We start from the raw sequence: 17,786 nt of genomic DNA, 5'->3' as shown, positions 1-17,786 counted from the left end.
AACAAATAGAAACAAAACAATTATTATAAATGCAATAATATCTATGAAGCAAAAATGACCATACGTATATAATATACAATACATACCATATACTAATATGATGTGCTTTTTCGTTTCCAATCTGGCATTAGCGGGAACACGTTAATTCGGCAAGACCAATGCGATTATATATGCAATTGTGCCATTTCGATATAGAGGGAAAATGCTAGTCTGAAAATGTCGCCAACATCTGTACAAGAGAGGAAGGTATAGATTCCTATTCGTCTTCTGTGCGCATGTGTTGTTTCCAAACGCATGCCCATGGGTGCTTTCGCGAAAGATCAAAATGATCCAGATTAACATGATCCGTGTATTCCGTGCGTTGTGATTGGTCAAATCTGAAATTTCATCGAATAAAATTTCAATGAGATTGACTCTCATTGTAACTTTATTCTATGAAATTTCAGATTTGGCCAATCATAACGCACGGATCATTTTAATCTGGATCATTTAGATCTTTCGCGAAAGCACCCCATATGTCCGCCAGTTTAGCGCACGCGCATAGAGGACGAATAGGACTCTATATATCTTTCTCTCTTCGCAGATCTTGGGGTCACTTTCAGGTCAGCATTCCCTCCTATATAGTTACAATATCTGGCTTGCAGATATCATATAATCAAATAGGCGGTATTGAAAAAATTGTACTCACAATTAGTGCACTGATTACATTATTATCTTAGATGTTTTATAAAAGATATTATTTTTCTTATCTGAGATACAGATAAAGATGCCACATGCTTTAATTATATAGATAAAAGATAAAATTAACAATGATTACATCTAGATGAACATCTAGATAATTTTATCTAGATAACGGAAAACACTGGTTACATCCTGTATAGTTCAAATAATTCACCAATATTAATAGTTAAATTAATATTAATTTTTTATTAAATTTTTTATTAATTTAATTATCGATCTAAAATAGTTAATTATGCGCGAAATAATAACAAACGTACATATAACTTTAAAAATAATTTTTTCTTTACTGAAAAACAGTTAAATTTATTTTTTCAGCTTCTTCGCATAATTGCCGGATAATATCCGGTTATCCGGTAGCAAAAAGTGTTGAATTATCCGGTGTCCGGTTATCAGGAAAATTCAGTATCCGGCACATCCCTAATAATTACATTATTTATTATATATTATTACATGATTATTATTATATAATCATATTATATTATTATATAATAATTAGTAATAAAATATAATTAATTATATTTTATTCAACTGCTAGTTTTTTAACCCTTGTTTTCAATTCTTTCCTGGATATTTTTCCTGAACCTGTATATGGGAAAGCATCCAGAAATATCACTCCAGCGCGAAGTTTATATTGATCCATCATGTTATTTGCCACAAAGTCTATTAACTCTTGCTCCGTTACCTACACAAAAAATAATTTTATATTTAATAAAAATAATTAGAGAGAGAGAAAAAAGAAAGAGAGATAATCTTTCAACATATATGTATAAAAAAAATATACGTATATTAGAAATCAAAATACAAGAAAAATATCCATTTTATTTGTTAATTGTTTTCATATACTCTGTACATGTAATAAATATTTAAATTTTCCTGCATATATTTATCTAATAATAAGACATATTTATTATATTAAAAAATTTAGAAATTTACACACGTGTCTATTTCTAAAATAAAGAATCTATGGAGTAAAAAAATGGAAATCTTCAAGATAAGTTTATTAAAAAATATATTATATAAGTTTTTTAAAGAAATTATTTTAATAATTTCCAAAACTTCTCAATTCGCTATTGCTAAATTGCCATTTTATAGAATCTCTGTGATTTCATTACAATTGCAATAAGATTATACCTTTGCACCAGGCACTTTAGTAATAAAAGCAACAACATGTTCATCATCTATTGGATGAGGCACTCCTAATACTGCAACTTCCATCACTGCTGGGTGTGTTATTAAGACACCTTCAATTTCTCCAGGTGAAATTTGAAATCCTCTGTATTTTATAAGTTCTTTTATCCTATCGATAATAAAGAGTTCTCCGTCTTCGTCGAAATAACCTATATCACCCGAATGCAGCCATCCTAAAAAAATTTAACTTTTTTTATAGTATACTTTCTAAAAACTTTATTTCCTAAAAAAAAGTTTGCCAAATACACGACGCTAAGTATACCCAGTTATATGAAAAACTGTATTATTGCAAAAAATTGTTGTACAAAATAGTTTTATTTTAATTTGTACAAATCAGTGTTAAAAAGTTTTTAAAAACTTGGTAAAAACTATCAAACTGAATAATACACTAATGAAATTAAGAGCGTCAAGTTTTTTAATTAAATTTTTTTACTTTAATTTCTTTTTTCTGTATTAATTTTTATTTTTTATTATTTACAGAAATATTTAATTTTTAATATTATTATTTTTGTAGGAAATTGAAACAATTATTTGTACACAACAGTTCTTTTTTAGTTAAAATATATCTAATTAAAGAAATAAGAAAAAAATTAATTAGCATAAATTTTTATTTTTATTGTAAGGTACTTTCAACTGGCCGGTCCGCGTATAAATAAAGTACATAAATAATTAATTTAATTTAAAAAAGTTATATTATTGTTAACATTATTATATTATTGTTGCATGTTTGTGCGTAAAATGAAAGAAGCTTTTTTACCTTCCTCATCAACAGTGTTTTTTGTCGCTTCAGGATTTCTGTAGTAGCCATTCATTATGATCACTGTCTTTATCCATAATTCTCCCGGATTATTCGGACCAAGGATTTTTCCGTTTTCTGGATCTACGATTTTCATTTCCACATTCTCGACTACCGTCCCGCAAGATCCAGCCTTGTGATGCGGAAGCTGTAATGTTGCGAGTCCACCGAGTTCTGTCATTGCTAAAAATACCAGTAAAATAATCGAATTTCCACGATAAATCTTCCTTATTTATTTATTACATATTATCTTATTTATTATGTATTAATATTGTATTTATAATATTTTATTACACTAGGATACTCACCGAAACCTTGTAACATTTGAACATGCGGTAAGATACATCTAATTTCTTCCTGTACTTTTGGCTTGATTATCGCACCGGTACATATTATAACTGCCAAAGATGATAATGAATACCTTTTTACATAACCCGCTTTAAGAAATCGATTGATCATGCTCGGGCTTAGAAAAATCACCGTTACCTGAATAGCAAAATAAGAAAAAAGATTTATATTTTCGTATTACAATATGCCAGTAACGTGATAATATAAATGTTATGTACTTTAATAATATTTAATAAATATGCATTATAACAGCTACTTAAAGCTCTACAACTTTTATTTGAAACATTTTTCTCAAAAAGCCTTTGTTTTCCAAATAGTTGACTGTTGCAGAACTTTTAGGATACCTTGTATATAGGAGAAAGTATGCTAAATCGATCCTTAAGGTAAATATTAAAATTGCTATAAAACTAGCAAAGAAAAATTTTTTATTCATTTGAAACTCTAGGTCTTTGTCAACGATACATGCTAAACATTAATACAAATTTATCATTGTTTTATATTATAAATAAAAAATTAAGAAAAAATGGAATTTGGTTTACAATACCGGTTTGTTAAATAATATCCATAAATTTTTAAATTGTACCTCTAACAATAAAATTAAAAAATTGTAACAAAAATGAAGTTCCGTTTTCTACCAAAATTCTCAGTCTACAACAAAACATATCTATAAGAATGTCATATTTATAATCATAATTTTTCTTCAAAAAAACAAAAATACTTTTTATATCGCACAAAAATATAAATTAGTATTATCTCAATATAATTATAAAATATGATAATATTTTTTTCAGTTGTTCACCTACATAAGTATAAAAAAAAACTATATCTAAGTAAAAAAAATAAATTTAGTAAATCGCATGAGTACAATAGGAAAAAGTTAATGGTACGTTTTACCGAACTTCCATTGCTTTGTCAAATTTGTAAATAAAAAAATAATCTTAAAACATTTTACTGATTTTGCTGATTTTTCAACGGTCTATATACAGGACTAAATAAGATGAAAAAGTGCTTTAATAATAAGTTTAATTGCTTATCTTTCTCAATATAATAGCTTAGGCACTGGGGGTACCGAATATTACATGAAAATTATACCAAAAGAAAATATATATTTTTTTTTTTTTATTTAATCGGCTCTCAATATTAATAAATAATAAATAAATAAATGTGATCTGATGTTCTAGATGTCGGCCAATAGAGCCAAGCGCGAAAATTAATTTCTAATTTTTCGGAACAGTATCTCTTGGTTTGAGATCACTGAGTTCCATTTGATTAATTATCAATTAACCTCGTACTTACAATGGAAAAATAGGCGAGAAAAATATAGGTCCGAAAAGTCGCTGAAGCGGGAATTGAACCCGCGTCTTTCGCTTTCCGGGCGACTGCTCTTACCACTAAGCTATTCAGACCCTTTCGATCCTATATTTTTCATTTGCCTTCTAAAATAGATGTTTTGTAAATAACGCCATGATTAGGCCCAGGCGTAAACTTAAGAAAATATATTTTTTTTTTTTTTTATTTAATCGGCTCTCAATATTAATAAATAATAAATAAATAAATGTGATCTGATGTTCTAGATGTCGGCCAATAGAGCCAAGCGCGAAAATTAATTCCCGCTTCAGCGACTTTTCGGACCTATATTTTTCTCGCCTATTTTTCCATTGTAAGTACGAGGTTAATTGATAATTAATCAAATGGAACTCAGTGATCTCAAACCAAGAGATACTGTTCCGAAAAATTAGAAATTAATTTTCGCGCTTGGCTCTATTGGCCGACATCTAGAACATCAGATCACATTTATTTATTTATACCAAAAGAATTATGAACGTCACTCATCAACGGATCACATGAAAAGGAAACAAACATTGCGGCATTAGAGTGACGTTAGTTGCGATACAACAGCATTAACACTTTAAAATATTTTAACTTTGTTTAAAACATGCAATAGAGATACGATTTAACGAACAGTACGATTTAGTATACTTTCCCTTATATACAAGGTGTAACAGAGCGACTGTATCAATCGTTTTTTGAGGAAAATACGCATTTTCTTGAAATGTTTCAGACAAAAGTTGTAGGGATTTAAGTGGCGCATTACATAGCAATATTATTATGATCTTAAGGTAAGATTACCGAAAATTAAATATATTTCACAAGATATTTTATATTTTATGTCAAACTACTGAAAACTTTAAGTCTCATAACTCGGAAAGTACTTAATGAAAAATAATTCAATTATAGTGTTATCGAAAGTTCTCGAGATAAGCTACAAGAATATGCAATAAAAAATAGAGGGTTCCATTTAAGAAATTGAAGGTGATCTTTACGTGACCATGACAACACTCATTAAGGTCATAATAATATTGCTATCTAATGCGACACTTAAAATTCTACAACTTTTGTCTGAAACATTAAAAAAAAAATTTTCCTCAAAAAACGGCTGATACGATTGCTTTGTTACACCCTGTATACGTTGTCGCAATTTTCTTCATTAGCTTTTACCTTGTATTTTTCGATTAGTTTACACGTCATTTCTTCATCGAATTCCGGATATAGAATCACTGTGGCACCCTGCACGATTGATTTTATGTTCATCAATATTCCGCTGATCCAATAAAGTGATGAAAACCAAATTGACACCGCATTGTTCAAATTTACGTTTGTATCCTCGCTGACGAATAATAAGCAGTAATTGGACATTTCGACGCCTTTCGGCATTCCAGTGGTGCCTGAGGAGTGTATAATGCACGCCGTTTGCTTGATGTCGTCGATCTCGACATATCGAAAATTTGTCACTTCTGCATCGCTGTGAATATTCACAATGTTTGCAAACGCGATCGCGTCTGGATGATGATTACCAAAGATAACAACAATGGGGTTGAAGTTGCTCTTTTTTATCGCTCTCAAAATAATGTTCGCGGGTTTCTCGCTGCAGAAGATTACTTTCGGAGTAGTCAGTTGCATGACATGCAGCGCAGTTTCTATAATAGCATATAAATATTAGAACAGAATAAAGATAACGGTCCTCTATTAGATCCTAAGACTCTTCTTTCACTAAAGAATCTCGCGAACCTGTTTTCGATTTTAATGAGCTTTGAATGTTGTTATCTAGATCAAAGTAAAAGACATATATTATTATATGTATCGGCCCCTTGAAAAAAATCGGGTTTTATACATATTTCCGAGCAAATACCGTCGGAATGGTAAAAAGATATGAAAAAAATGTACAAGTTGGAAACTTATGCACATCTTTTTTTTTTGCTTTCTCACCATTTTACTTCGCTCATTAAGCTTCCTCTATGAGCAAATAATTTTTCAATTTTGATTTTCTCATAAAGAAAGCTTAGTGAGCGAAATAAAATGGTGAGAAAGCAATGTGCAAATTTTCAATTTGCACACTTTTCATATAAAATATTTTATATGCCAGGTTATTCCTTTGTCAGATAGCCACTCATTGCCCTATAGTACATAAGTATTAGAAATTATATATATATATTTATTTTTATTAAATATATATATATGTATATATCAAGAGACATGATAGTGTCTCGCGCCAAGTAAAGCGTAGCGTACCGATAGCGACAGCGAGACGCACCGTGTATATATACGCGAACGGCCCAGTTGCGAATTCCTTATAGTACAGGAGGTAGTGAACATTTTTTACAATTATTTTCGCAGTCAGTGAATATCGATAGAATTGTTCCATTAATGATGCTAATTAACAAATCGCCAGTCTGGCAACGATTTTCCGCTGGGTTCGATGGGTGAAAAATACAAATGAGTTGCACTTATTTTCGCAGTCATGAAACTTCTTGTACTACTTAACATTATTAGAAAACTTACTAAAAAAGCAGTCTGGCTGATCTCGAGGTATGGAAAATGAGTCTGACTATGATTTTTCGATAAATCCGTCGATCGGAAAATCAGGTCGATTTCCGGAAATCGTTGCACTTATTTTCGCATTAACGAAACTTATTCTACTAACTAATATTATCATAAAATGTAGTTAAAAATCAGTCTGGCTGATCTGCGAGGTTGGCAAGTGAATCTGGCGGCATCTCAAAATTTGGAAAAATATAATAGAAAATCATTGCGCTTACTTTCGCAGTGCTGAAAATTTGTTTGATGATAATTTGCATTATAAAAATAGCAAAAGAAACAGTCTAGCTATAATACGGGACCACCAAAGCCTCGTCAGACTGATCGAAAGACGCAAAACCTGCAAATTCATAAGCGATCGGAATGTTTTTCATTCGCACTCGTACAGAAGCGGCAGTTTTATTTTCGCAGTGCTGAAAATTTATCAGATGATAGTCTATACTATAAATAAATGGAAAAAAGTCTGGCTGCTATTCAGAATCACCAGAGCCTCACCAGGCTCGCCTAACACATTAACTGGCTAGCGCTCAATTCTGTATTTTCGATTATACACAGACGACTTGCATTCTACTTTCTCATATCTGTTTTTTTATACCTTTGAACATAAAGAAAATATGCATGTGCATATTTTGTAAACTGCAAATGTTATCTAATTTGTCATAAACAATTTTATTAATTAACTAATAAATTTTTATGAAAGTAATAAAAAGAACATAAGTATGTGGTGTATATTCTAGTACTGTAATGTAATATAGCCAAAAATTTTTAAGATGAACAACATTGTAAAAATTTAAAACTTTACACATTAATTTTTCGACTAAAAAACTTTATTACTTTCATAAAAATTAATTAGTTAATTAATAAAATTGTTTATGACAAATTAGATAATATCTGCACGAGTGCGAAAGAAAGTGCAACGCATTTGTATTTTTCAAAGCTTTTTCTGACTTGATCCATCGGAAAATCGTTGCCAGACTGGCGATTTGTTAATCAGCATCACTAATGGAACAATTCTATCGATATTCATTGACTGCGAAAATAAGTGTAAAAAATGTTCACGGCCTCCTGTACTATTATATTATCGGATCTCATATAACGACTGAACCGATCGAGTTCTTAATGGTCTGAATGGATAGCTTGGGTCCTAATTATATAACAAAAATGTCTTTATTTTTGCTCTACGTAATCTATAACCAGAGATATTATTATGCAAAGTCCGAAACAGAAAATATATAATTAAGAAACGTCTTCTTCTCCTTGGTCGTCTCCGGAAAATTCTACATATCACGATTCTGTCGCATAGCGGCGCTTCTGACAGATATCGATTTTTATTTTGACAGTTATATATATATAGTTATATATATTTTGATAGTTTGTATCATGATGCATGTAATGAGGGTTAATTAACATACTCGCGCGAAGAGATATGTATTTTAAATATTATTAAATTTATTTTATTATTTTATTATTTTATTATTTCATCGTTTTTCCATCTCATCGTTTCTCCATTTGTCTCTGTCTTACTGTGATGTGTGTAATGATGAGGATTAATCTACGTACTCATGCGTCAAAAGAGGTATGTATTTTAAATAATAAATTTTTTAATTAAATTTATTTTATCGTTTCTCCGTTTCATTTTCTGTCCGTTTTACAGTTTCATCTTTCCAATCAGGGCCATTTCAAGGGTTTATTGCGCCCGGGCGCAGAGTGTTTCACCGCCGCCCTTTTCTAATTGACAGAAGTGTTTCTCAAATACAAAATAATGTGTGTAGAATAAAATTTTAATTGTTTTATATTTATTACAGGGAACATTGAACGTTAATATACTAATACAATAGTTTAAAACATATTATTTTAGAAATATATTATTTAATATATTATATTAATAAAACAGTTATGAAATTCGAATATTTTAACATTGAAAATAAACATTAACATAAAATGAACATTGCATTAATTGAACTTAAATTGATATAAATATATATAAATATATAATATTGTTACGTCCCTGGTTTTCTTCCCCTGAGCGCCTTCATTTCATCCCCCGAGTATCATCGCTAGGAGGGTTGTTTATTAACAACCGGGTGCGGATGTTTTTCCGGCGCCATATTTAGATTTGGTCTAGCCGATGCATCGAGCGGACGCTACGAGACCTGATTACTATTCTTTTTCGCATTCTGAATGCATATATTATTATATTTCGTCGCATTCGTGTATTGGATCATTTTATTAAAAATCCTTTCTTCCTTACGCGTGTTAATTCATTTCGTGCGCGTGTGAGAGTGAGTGAGTGCGAGAGACGTCCTTTTGCGAGATATTGCAAAGGTTACCCCGAGGACGTAACATTTTGGGGGCTCGTCCGGGATCGAACGAACAACGAGCTACGAAGGATTTGAGAGATGGCAATACAACATTCGCCGAGGAAAACCCGATCGCAAGCTCCGTCTCGAGACACCGTCAGCGAGGAGCCGACGGAACACACGTCGACGCAGGGAGATCTCTTGCAGACTGCAATGGAGGAGATTCGTCAGCTGCGAGAGGAGCGTCGGGAACAACAAATCCGCTTCGAAGCGGTGTTGCAACAACGCGACGAGGAGCTGCGGCAGTTGGAGCAGAGAATCGCTTCGCGGGAAGACACACAGCTAAGTCTTTCCGAGAATAGAGCTTGCGGAGATTTTTCCGAAAACAGGGTTTCCGCGGATGTAATTCCCGAAAACGATTTGCGCGCGAAAATGGGCTTTAAATTAAAGCCCGACGTTTTTGACGGGAAAGTTCCGCTGCGAGAGTTCCTCTCGCAATTTCTTTTAATCGCGCGTGCAAATAATTGGGACGAATCGACTAAAACAGTAGCTTTGACCGCGAGTTTGAGAGGGAAAGCGCGGACTGTCTTAGAAAATATAGAGAATTTTGATCATTAAAATTTTTCAGAATTAAAGTCGAAGCTTGAGCTTCTTTTCGGGGAGGGGAATTTAACCAAAAATTACTACTCGCTGTTCACTAATCGTAGACAAGTACGGAGAAGATTTAGCCTCTTTCGGTGCCGAGTTAGAAAGACTGTCGCGATTAGCATATCCGGAGTGTCCTTTCGCGGTGAGAGATAAAATCGCGTGCGCGCAATTTGTTTCGGCTCTCTCCGATGGTTTCTTGAGGAGGACTCTCCAATTAGAGGGAATAACCTCCTTAAATTTGGCCGTTGAGAGAGCAAAAACAGTGAAAATAATACAGGGAGAAAATTTCGAAAAGGGAAAAGAAAATTTCGGAAGATTTAATAGAAATTTTGGAAAGTCGAATTTTTATCAAAAGGCGGAAACGAAAACGCGCGGAACGGAAATGACGCGCAGAAAGATGTCGGAAAGAAAAATCCTTCGGGAGGGAAATGGCGAGGAAATAATTTTTCCTCGAAAGGGAAAGAATGTTGGACGTGTGGAAAAACAGGACATTTTCGATTTGAATGTCCTGAAGAAAAGGGAAACGCGGTTTAGTTGAGCTGCGCGGGGTGCGCTCGACTTACTCACAAACCCCGAAAAATCGATTTATAGATTTTAGTATCGGTAGAATTAGGGAAAATAATTTCTATTATAATGGAAAGATAGATGGAAAGAAATGTTCTTTAAAGATTGACACAGGCTCCGATATTTCCTTGTTAAATAGAAAGTTGATAAATACAATATGAAAAAGGTTAGAGTTAAAAATTGTAATTTAAAATATCCAACAGGAGAAAAAGTAATAATCTCAAGTTGAGGTTAGAGTAGAAGTTGGAAAATATTCTATTTTGATTCCCATGTTCGTTGCTGACATAAATGACGATTACCTATTAGGAGCCGATTTTCTTAAGAAAATTAATTTAGAAAATATTTTTGATTTTGAATTTAACAAAAAAGAAATAAATAAAGTTTATAATTGTTCTCGGATTGAAAATTCTTTTAAAATTCCATCTATCTTAAAGGAACTTTTTGAAAATAATTCAACCAATTTGGAAAACACACAAGAAGAAATTTTCGCTGACTTTTTGAATAATTTTTGCGATGTATTCTCTGAAATTATTGTGGCTGGCAATTGCAATGTTGTTGAACATGTTATCAATGTGAAAGACTCTCTCCCCATAAAGCAGGTACCTCGTCGAATTCCAATTCATTTAAGGAAGGAAGTAGATAAAATAATTGAGGATATGAGAGAACAAGGAGTTATTGAGGAATCACAAAGTCCCTGGATTTCTCCGGTCGTCATGGTGAGGAAAAAGGATGGCAGTTTAAGATTTTGCGTCGATTACCGGAAGTTAAATAATATCACGGTAAAGGATTCATACCCCCTTCCCAGAATCGACGACATTTTAGATCAACTTACAGGTAATTGTTGGTTTTCCACATTAGATTTGAAAAGTGGTTATTGGCAACTAAAAGTCCGATCGGAGGACAAAGAAAAGACGGCCTTCTCGATCGGCAGAGGTCTTTGGCAATTTACAGTAATGCCGTTCGGTTTATGTAACGCCCCCGCGACATTTGAACGACTTATGGAGAAAGTTTTACACGGTTTATTATCAAAAATATGTTTGGTATATTTGGATGACGTAATAATTTTTGGAAAAAGTTTTGAAGAAATGCTCGAAAATTTAAATTTAGTATTTTCGCGATTAAAAGAAGCTAATTTAAAAATTAATCCAAAAAAATGTATTTTCTTCCAAAAAAATGTAAAATATTTGGGACATATAATTTCCGAAGAGGGCGTGACTACGGATCCGGAAAAGATTGTTGCCGTAAAAGATTGGCCGATCCCCCATACAAAGAAACAGTTGCGAAGTTTCTTAGGGTTTTGTTCGTATTATAGGAAATTTGTGAAAGGATTTTCTTCTTTGGCAAAGCCCCTTTACGCGCTGACAGAAAGTCAAGTTAAATTTGTTTGGGGAAGTGAATGCCAAAATGCATTTGATCAATTGAAGCTGATGTTATCGTCTTCTCCGATATTATCTTTTCCTAAGGGGGAGGATGAATTCGTTTTAGATACGCTTCTAATATTTGTATCGGTGCGGTATTGTCTCAAAGACAATTTGGAGAAGAAAAAGTTATCGCGTATTTTAGTAAAGTGCTTAGCAAGGCTGAGCGGAATTATTGTGTCACTCGTAGAGAATTATTAGCGATAGTAGGTTCTTTGAAATTTTTCCGACATTATCTTTTAGGTCGTTTGTGATTCGCACTGATCATGTGTCGTTAAAGTGGTTGATGTCTTTTAAGGATTTGGAAGGACAATTGGCACGATGGCTGGAAAGACTACAGGAATTTGAGTTTGAAGTGATACATCGAAAAGGACAATCTCACAAGAATGCCGACGAACTATCGAGGCGATTATGTGAGACTTTCGGATGTGAATATTGCGCTAAGGTGGAAAGGAAAAGCGCAGAAGAATCTGAAAAAATGGTCGCTCGTATTGTACTAGCTGACGAAGACCTTGCGGAATGGCGTGAAGCACAGCAAAAGGATTCTAACATCTCATTTATAATACGAGGAAAAGAGATAGGAAGAAGACCATTACATTCGGAAGTTCCTGTTAGAAATGTTTCGGCTCAAATTTACTGGTCTTACTGGGATTCTCTGGTCCTGAAAGATGGAATTCTCTATAAGAGATGGGAAGCCCCGAATCTACGAACCAGTTTCCTCCAACTAATAGTTCCTCAAGATCGGATTAAAGAAATTCTTCAGGAAACACACGATTCTCCGTCGGGAGGACATTTTGGAGTTAACAAGACTCTAGAGAAGATCCGAAAAAGATTCTTTTGGGCAAGCTGCAAACAGGACGTGGAGAAGTGGTGCAGAACTTGCAAGATTTGTGTGTCAAAGAAAGGTCCTGCAGGGAAAGGAAAGTCTCCTTTGCAAATCTACAACGTCGAAGCTCCATTAGATAGGGTACAGATGGATATCCTTGGTCCTCTTCCATTGACTAAGTCAGGGAATAAATATCTGCTTGTTATAGTAGATTGTTTTACGAAGTGGGTAGAGGCTTTCCCTGTGAAGAACATTAGAGCCAAGACGGTGGCTGAAGTTTTTGTGAACCAGTTTGTCTCCAGGCACGGAGTATCTCTGGAAATTCACACAGATCAGGGAAAGAACTTCGAATCGCAGTTATTTGCGGAACTAATGCAACTCCTTGGAATTAAGAAAACAAGGACCACTGCTCTTCATCCCCAATCTGACGGCCAAGTAGAACGTCAACATCAGACGATTGTTAATTATTTGGCGAAGTACATTTCTGAAAATCAGAAAGATTGGGACGAGGGGATTCCTATGTTTCTTTTGGGACGAGTGGATTCCTATGTTTCTATAGATCCTCAAAGCACGAGACCACAGGAGTGACCCCTGCAGAATTATACTTTGCTCGTGAGCTTAGATTGCCTATAGACTTATTACAGGGAAGTCCTAGATTTGAAGATAGATTGCCTTCGGGAGGAGATTTCGTGGAAAATTTGAACGAGAAATTAGAGGAAATCCATTCTGGTGTTAGAGAGCGTATGGCTTTGAAATCGTCGCAAGTGAAAGCTAGATATGATAAGAAAGCTAGAACGATTCTCTTCGAGGAAGGAGAGAGAGTCTGGTTTTATAATCCCAGAAGAAGCAAAGGGAAGGCTCAAAAATTGCAGAGCAACTGGGAAGGGCCTTACTTGGTAGTAAAAAAGTTCAATGATGTAGTTTACTGCATCCAGAGAACTGCTAGGCATAAAAAGAAAGTCGTACACGCGGATAGGTTAGCTCCTTTTATTGAGAGAACTTAACTTAAGATTATTAGAGTAGATTGGAGCCCGGAAATGTCTATCGTTTAGTAGAGTCAAAGGGAAATCTTATTGATTAGATTTAGAGAGAATTAATTACTGCGTAATTTTTCGTCTTATTTTTCAGAGTATGATCTGATTCCCGATTCCTGAGTCGTAAAGAGGTTTTGCTTCGGGGGAAAGTTTCCTGGAGATGGCGGATGAGACGTTTATCGAGCTGAGCCTTCCAGGAAGAGAGAAGTTTTCGTCTTCGTTTCACTCTAAGAAGACTGCCTCGCCCGCGGTTTTTAATCCGTGGTTTTCCCGCGGGACTTCGGGCAAATGCCGAGGCGGGGACTTGGGGAGTCCACGAGGGACGACGGGTCCACGGAAGCTACCCCCCCCCTTGTCTGAAGTTTTCTGGAGTTCGCAGGGAGATCAGGACGCGACGGAAAGAACATCGGTCGATTGGATTCCAACGGCGGATCGTTCGGTAACCTGAGGCAGCAGCCCAGGGTAGAGCAGGATGGTTCGCCGGAACCCTGGAGTCGACGTTTGGTTGTCGGTCGATTGGGACCAGGAGTCGCTCGGTAACCTGTGACAGCAGTCCAGGGTAGAGCAGGAAGGCTCGTCGGTGCCCTGGAATCGACGTGGATGTGCAATTGGATCCGAAATGGCGGATGGTTCGAAAATCTGCGGCAGGAGCCCAGGATGGAACAAAGAAATTCGTCGGGATCCTGGAGTCGACATCGGAGTTTTACGGCAGCGTTGGATAACCCTCTCTGATTGTCGGGACGACAATCTTGAAGAAGGGGGGCAGTGTTACGTCCCTGGTTTTCTTCCCCTGAGCGCCTTCATTTCATCCCCCGAGTATCATCGCTAGGAGGGTTGTTTATTAACAACCGGGTGCGGATGTTTTTCCGGCGCCATATTTAGATTTGATCTAGCCGATGCATCGAGCGGACGCTACGAGACCTGATTACTATTCTTTTTCGCATTCTGAATGCATATATTATTATATTTCGTCGCATTCGTGTATTGGATCATTTTATTAAAGATCCTTTCTTCCTTACGCGTGTTAATTCATTTCGTGCGCGTGTGAGAGTGAGTGAGTGCGAGAGACGTCCTTTTGCGAGATATTGCAAAGGTCACCCCGAGGACGTAACAATATATATAAAACTCTATTTTTTATATAAAACGCGCGCGTCTTGCTTTCTTCAACAAATTGTTTGATAAGCTTCGATGTTTCTAATTTGCTCGCGATTTCATGCTCGATCGAAATTGTTGCTTTTGTTAATATTTCCTGAGACAGTCAAACGCAAATAATTTTTTATTAATTTAAGTTTTGAAAACAATCTTTCACCCGAAGCTACGGTGACTGGCAATGTTAACAATATTCGCAAACTCACGTAAAGATTCCCATCTCCCACTATGGAGGATCCGCAAACGGCTTGTTGAGTTTGTGGAAACCTGCTCAGAGGTTGATCGTGAGCACAAGGACTTCAATTATCTAATAGGACTAAGGGATGATTTGTTGAAATCCGATCTAATCAAGGACTATCGGGATCCTTTCGGAAGAGAAGGAGTCTCGACCTTCGGTGGTGACACTGGCGAGTGGTGCGCGTGAACGGGGGAGAGACTCTATCGAGCCTCCCCAGTTAAGTGAAATTGGTGTTGGTTCGCGGAAACTGAGCAGGGACTCTAGCGAGCATGCTCGGTCGCCGGAGGTGGTTCGCGACGGCAGCGACAGTGAGGACGATCAGGAGGTGGAGCCTTCCTTTATCACGGTGGTCTCGTCAACGGGAAGTTCGTCGGGAGCTGCGGAGAGGGACCCAGATTGGATTATTATCCCAATTCGGAAACACCTGTTGCAAATTATTTTTTAATAAATAATTCAGCATTGCACTGGAATTCATATCGGGCGACAGCATTCCGTGCAAGAGTATACACAATTCGTCGTATAACTCGGCACCATCGATATCACTTTCTGTTCCAGCTTTGTTTGAAAGTTTTGCTTGTAGTTTCATGCACTGTTCCAAAATGTGCTCTTTATTCATTTTTTTAAGAGACGAACTATGGCGCAGAAAGTCAAAAATTTCGTTGTGCTGTTTTAATAACTCGAAACGTTTGTTTAAGGAGTTGATTGCTGTATCTAAAATACAAAAGTAAAAATTTATTTTAAAGTTTTTTTTAGGATCTGTAATTGTTTCATATCTGTGTTCATAATTGAACTGTTTTGTTTTCCTCCTCTGACGTACTTTTACTGAATTTGGGAAGTCTTCATCAGCTTCAATAATTTTAGCCAATTCCTTAGCACGCGTGACAAAGTCTTCAAATCCTTCATCAGATCGTTTATCTGTTAATTTGATACGAGATTTTTCAGAACTTCTGTTAATGAAAAAATATTCATTTCGGGGTCTTGAAGTATTTTACTAACAACATTTATTTTCGAAAGAATCTCATGCCAAATGACGGTTGAGCATACAAACTTAAAACTGCAAAGTTTTTGTGCTAGACATTGTGCTTCATGACAAATTTGAATATCCATTTCACTAATACTCGTCAGTTCCATCAAAGCGTCATATATTTCGCCTAACTTGTATTGTAATGGCTTTATGGCTTCGATTCTACTTTCCCATCTTGTATCTGAGATTGACTTCAGCGTTAATTTTGTAATGTGCTGTTTTAGAACATTCCACCTTTTAGTCGAGCCTGAGAAAAAATTGTAAAGCGCTTGAACTGTACTGTAGAAATCCACGGTTTCAAGATTTACTTTGGCTGCATCACTAACAACTAAATTTAAGCTATGAGCAGCGCAAGGAACGAAAAATGCTCGGGAATTGATATCTAGTACTCTCTTTTGTACATCACGATATTTTCCACGCATATTCGCGCCGTTATCGTAACTCTGACCACGCAAATCTTGAATGTTCAAGTTATAATCTTCATGAATTTTAAGAAGAAATGTTGTTATACTTTCTATCGGTAGAATCGTTGATGGGATGAAATCCAAGAAAATGTTCGTTAATCTCATACGTTCTCGTATCCGCGTTTACAACTATGAAGCGAATTATCATGGTTAGTTGTTCTCCGTGACTTACGTCTGGAGTGCAATCGAGGATCACAGAAAAATACTTGGCCTGTTTCGCGCTATCCAGTATTGTTGATCGTATTTTATCTGTAACGAGAGAAATTATCTCGTTTGGAATGATATTACCTAATAAATATAAATACGTAGGTACAATGTCGTTTTTTCTCTGCTGTATTCTGAGAATATGTTCTGACATTACCGAATCAAACTGGGATATCATTTCTATAGCTTTTAAGAAATTGCCATTGTCCGGTTCAAACAGTTTATTCGAAGATCCACGGAAAGCTAAATTCTGTTTAGCTAGGAATTTCACGACATGTAGAATACGTTCAATTACAAAATACCAATGTTTTTGTTCTGTCTGAAGTATACGTTGCTCATGTTGATCTATTGTTCTTTCCGTTTTGAATACTACGGTCAAATCAGTCCACTTTTTAAAATGTTGTATATGTTCTGAACCTTTCTCATGTCTTGACAAGTGACGAAATGCGTGTTGCCAATCATAAAAACCGTCGTTAGCCAAAGTATTATTACAACCCGCAAATAGTTTACAACAAAAGCAAAAAATTTTGTTTTGTGAGGGTGAATACAATAGCCAGCTTCTTTCGCATATTTCACCATTTTTAAACGTGCGCATGAAATAAGTATCGGAAAACGATCTGCCATTATTATCTCTGGGATATGATAACTGTTTTACACAGTGAGGTTTATTTTGTACAAGATATTGCACGTCATTATTCGATAATCGCGATGGCCACTTAGCTGGATCGTCACTTAGAAATTTTTCCGTAGAGAATATTTCTGTTGTCAGTGTATGTTCGTTCATTGTCTCAGTACTTTCAGCAATCTGCATTACATTATCTCGAACTTTATTTTCATCTTTTATTCTTGTATCGTTTCCGTCTTCTTCGTCGTGCATACATTCAACTGGTGACCTTTCCGTGACAATTGTTATTGATATGTTAGACGAGCTTGGTATTTCTGCCTGTCGATCGTTGGCGAACAAAAAA

The 17,786-nt window shown here is 35.3% G+C and overlaps 2 protein-coding genes across 5 annotated transcripts in view; both read right to left on the bottom strand.

Annotated features, from left to right (window-relative positions):
- LOC145933154 (uncharacterized) overlaps positions 1 to 17,786 on the bottom strand; it is a 43,610-nt gene that overhangs the window by 99 nt on the left and 25,725 nt on the right. For 2 of the 4 annotated variants that reach the window (XM_083032687.1, XM_083032686.1), the window contains exons 5-9: positions 5,573 to 6,051; positions 3,034 to 3,211; positions 2,687 to 2,908; positions 1,873 to 2,102; positions 87 to 1,423 (exon numbers count right to left, since the gene is read on the bottom strand). In XM_083032687.1, the coding sequence (XP_082888813.1) occupies positions 1,262 to 1,423; positions 1,873 to 2,102; positions 2,687 to 2,908; positions 3,034 to 3,211; positions 5,573 to 6,051 (1,271 nt within the window). In that variant the 3' untranslated portion in view covers positions 87 to 1,261. Of the gene's footprint in view, positions 1 to 86; positions 1,424 to 1,872; positions 2,103 to 2,686; positions 2,909 to 3,033; positions 3,212 to 5,572; positions 6,052 to 6,643; positions 7,616 to 17,786 lie in introns of those variants that run through there. The other 2 variants (XM_083032688.1, XM_083032690.1) reach the window with 2 other exon arrangements.
- On the bottom strand, positions 10,759 to 16,644 carry LOC145933156 (uncharacterized). Its single transcript, XM_083032692.1, has 3 exons — positions 16,175 to 16,644; positions 15,944 to 16,073; positions 10,759 to 15,837 (listed from the first exon to the last, which is right to left on the bottom strand). Exons 1-3 carry the CDS (start codon positions 16,570 to 16,572, stop codon positions 15,817 to 15,819), a joined length of 549 nt encoding a protein of 182 aa, XP_082888818.1. The 5' UTR covers positions 16,573 to 16,644; the 3' UTR covers positions 10,759 to 15,816.

The sequence above is a fragment of the Prenolepis imparis genome, unplaced genomic scaffold, assembly GCF_030444845.1.
Source record: "Prenolepis imparis isolate NDT839.2.m4 unplaced genomic scaffold, iyPreImpa1.0 SCAF_2, whole genome shotgun sequence".
Taxonomy (NCBI): domain Eukaryota; kingdom Metazoa; phylum Arthropoda; class Insecta; order Hymenoptera; family Formicidae; genus Prenolepis; species Prenolepis imparis.
The sequence above is the reverse complement of the archived record's forward strand: the minus strand, read 5'-3'. Positions and strand labels throughout refer to the sequence as shown.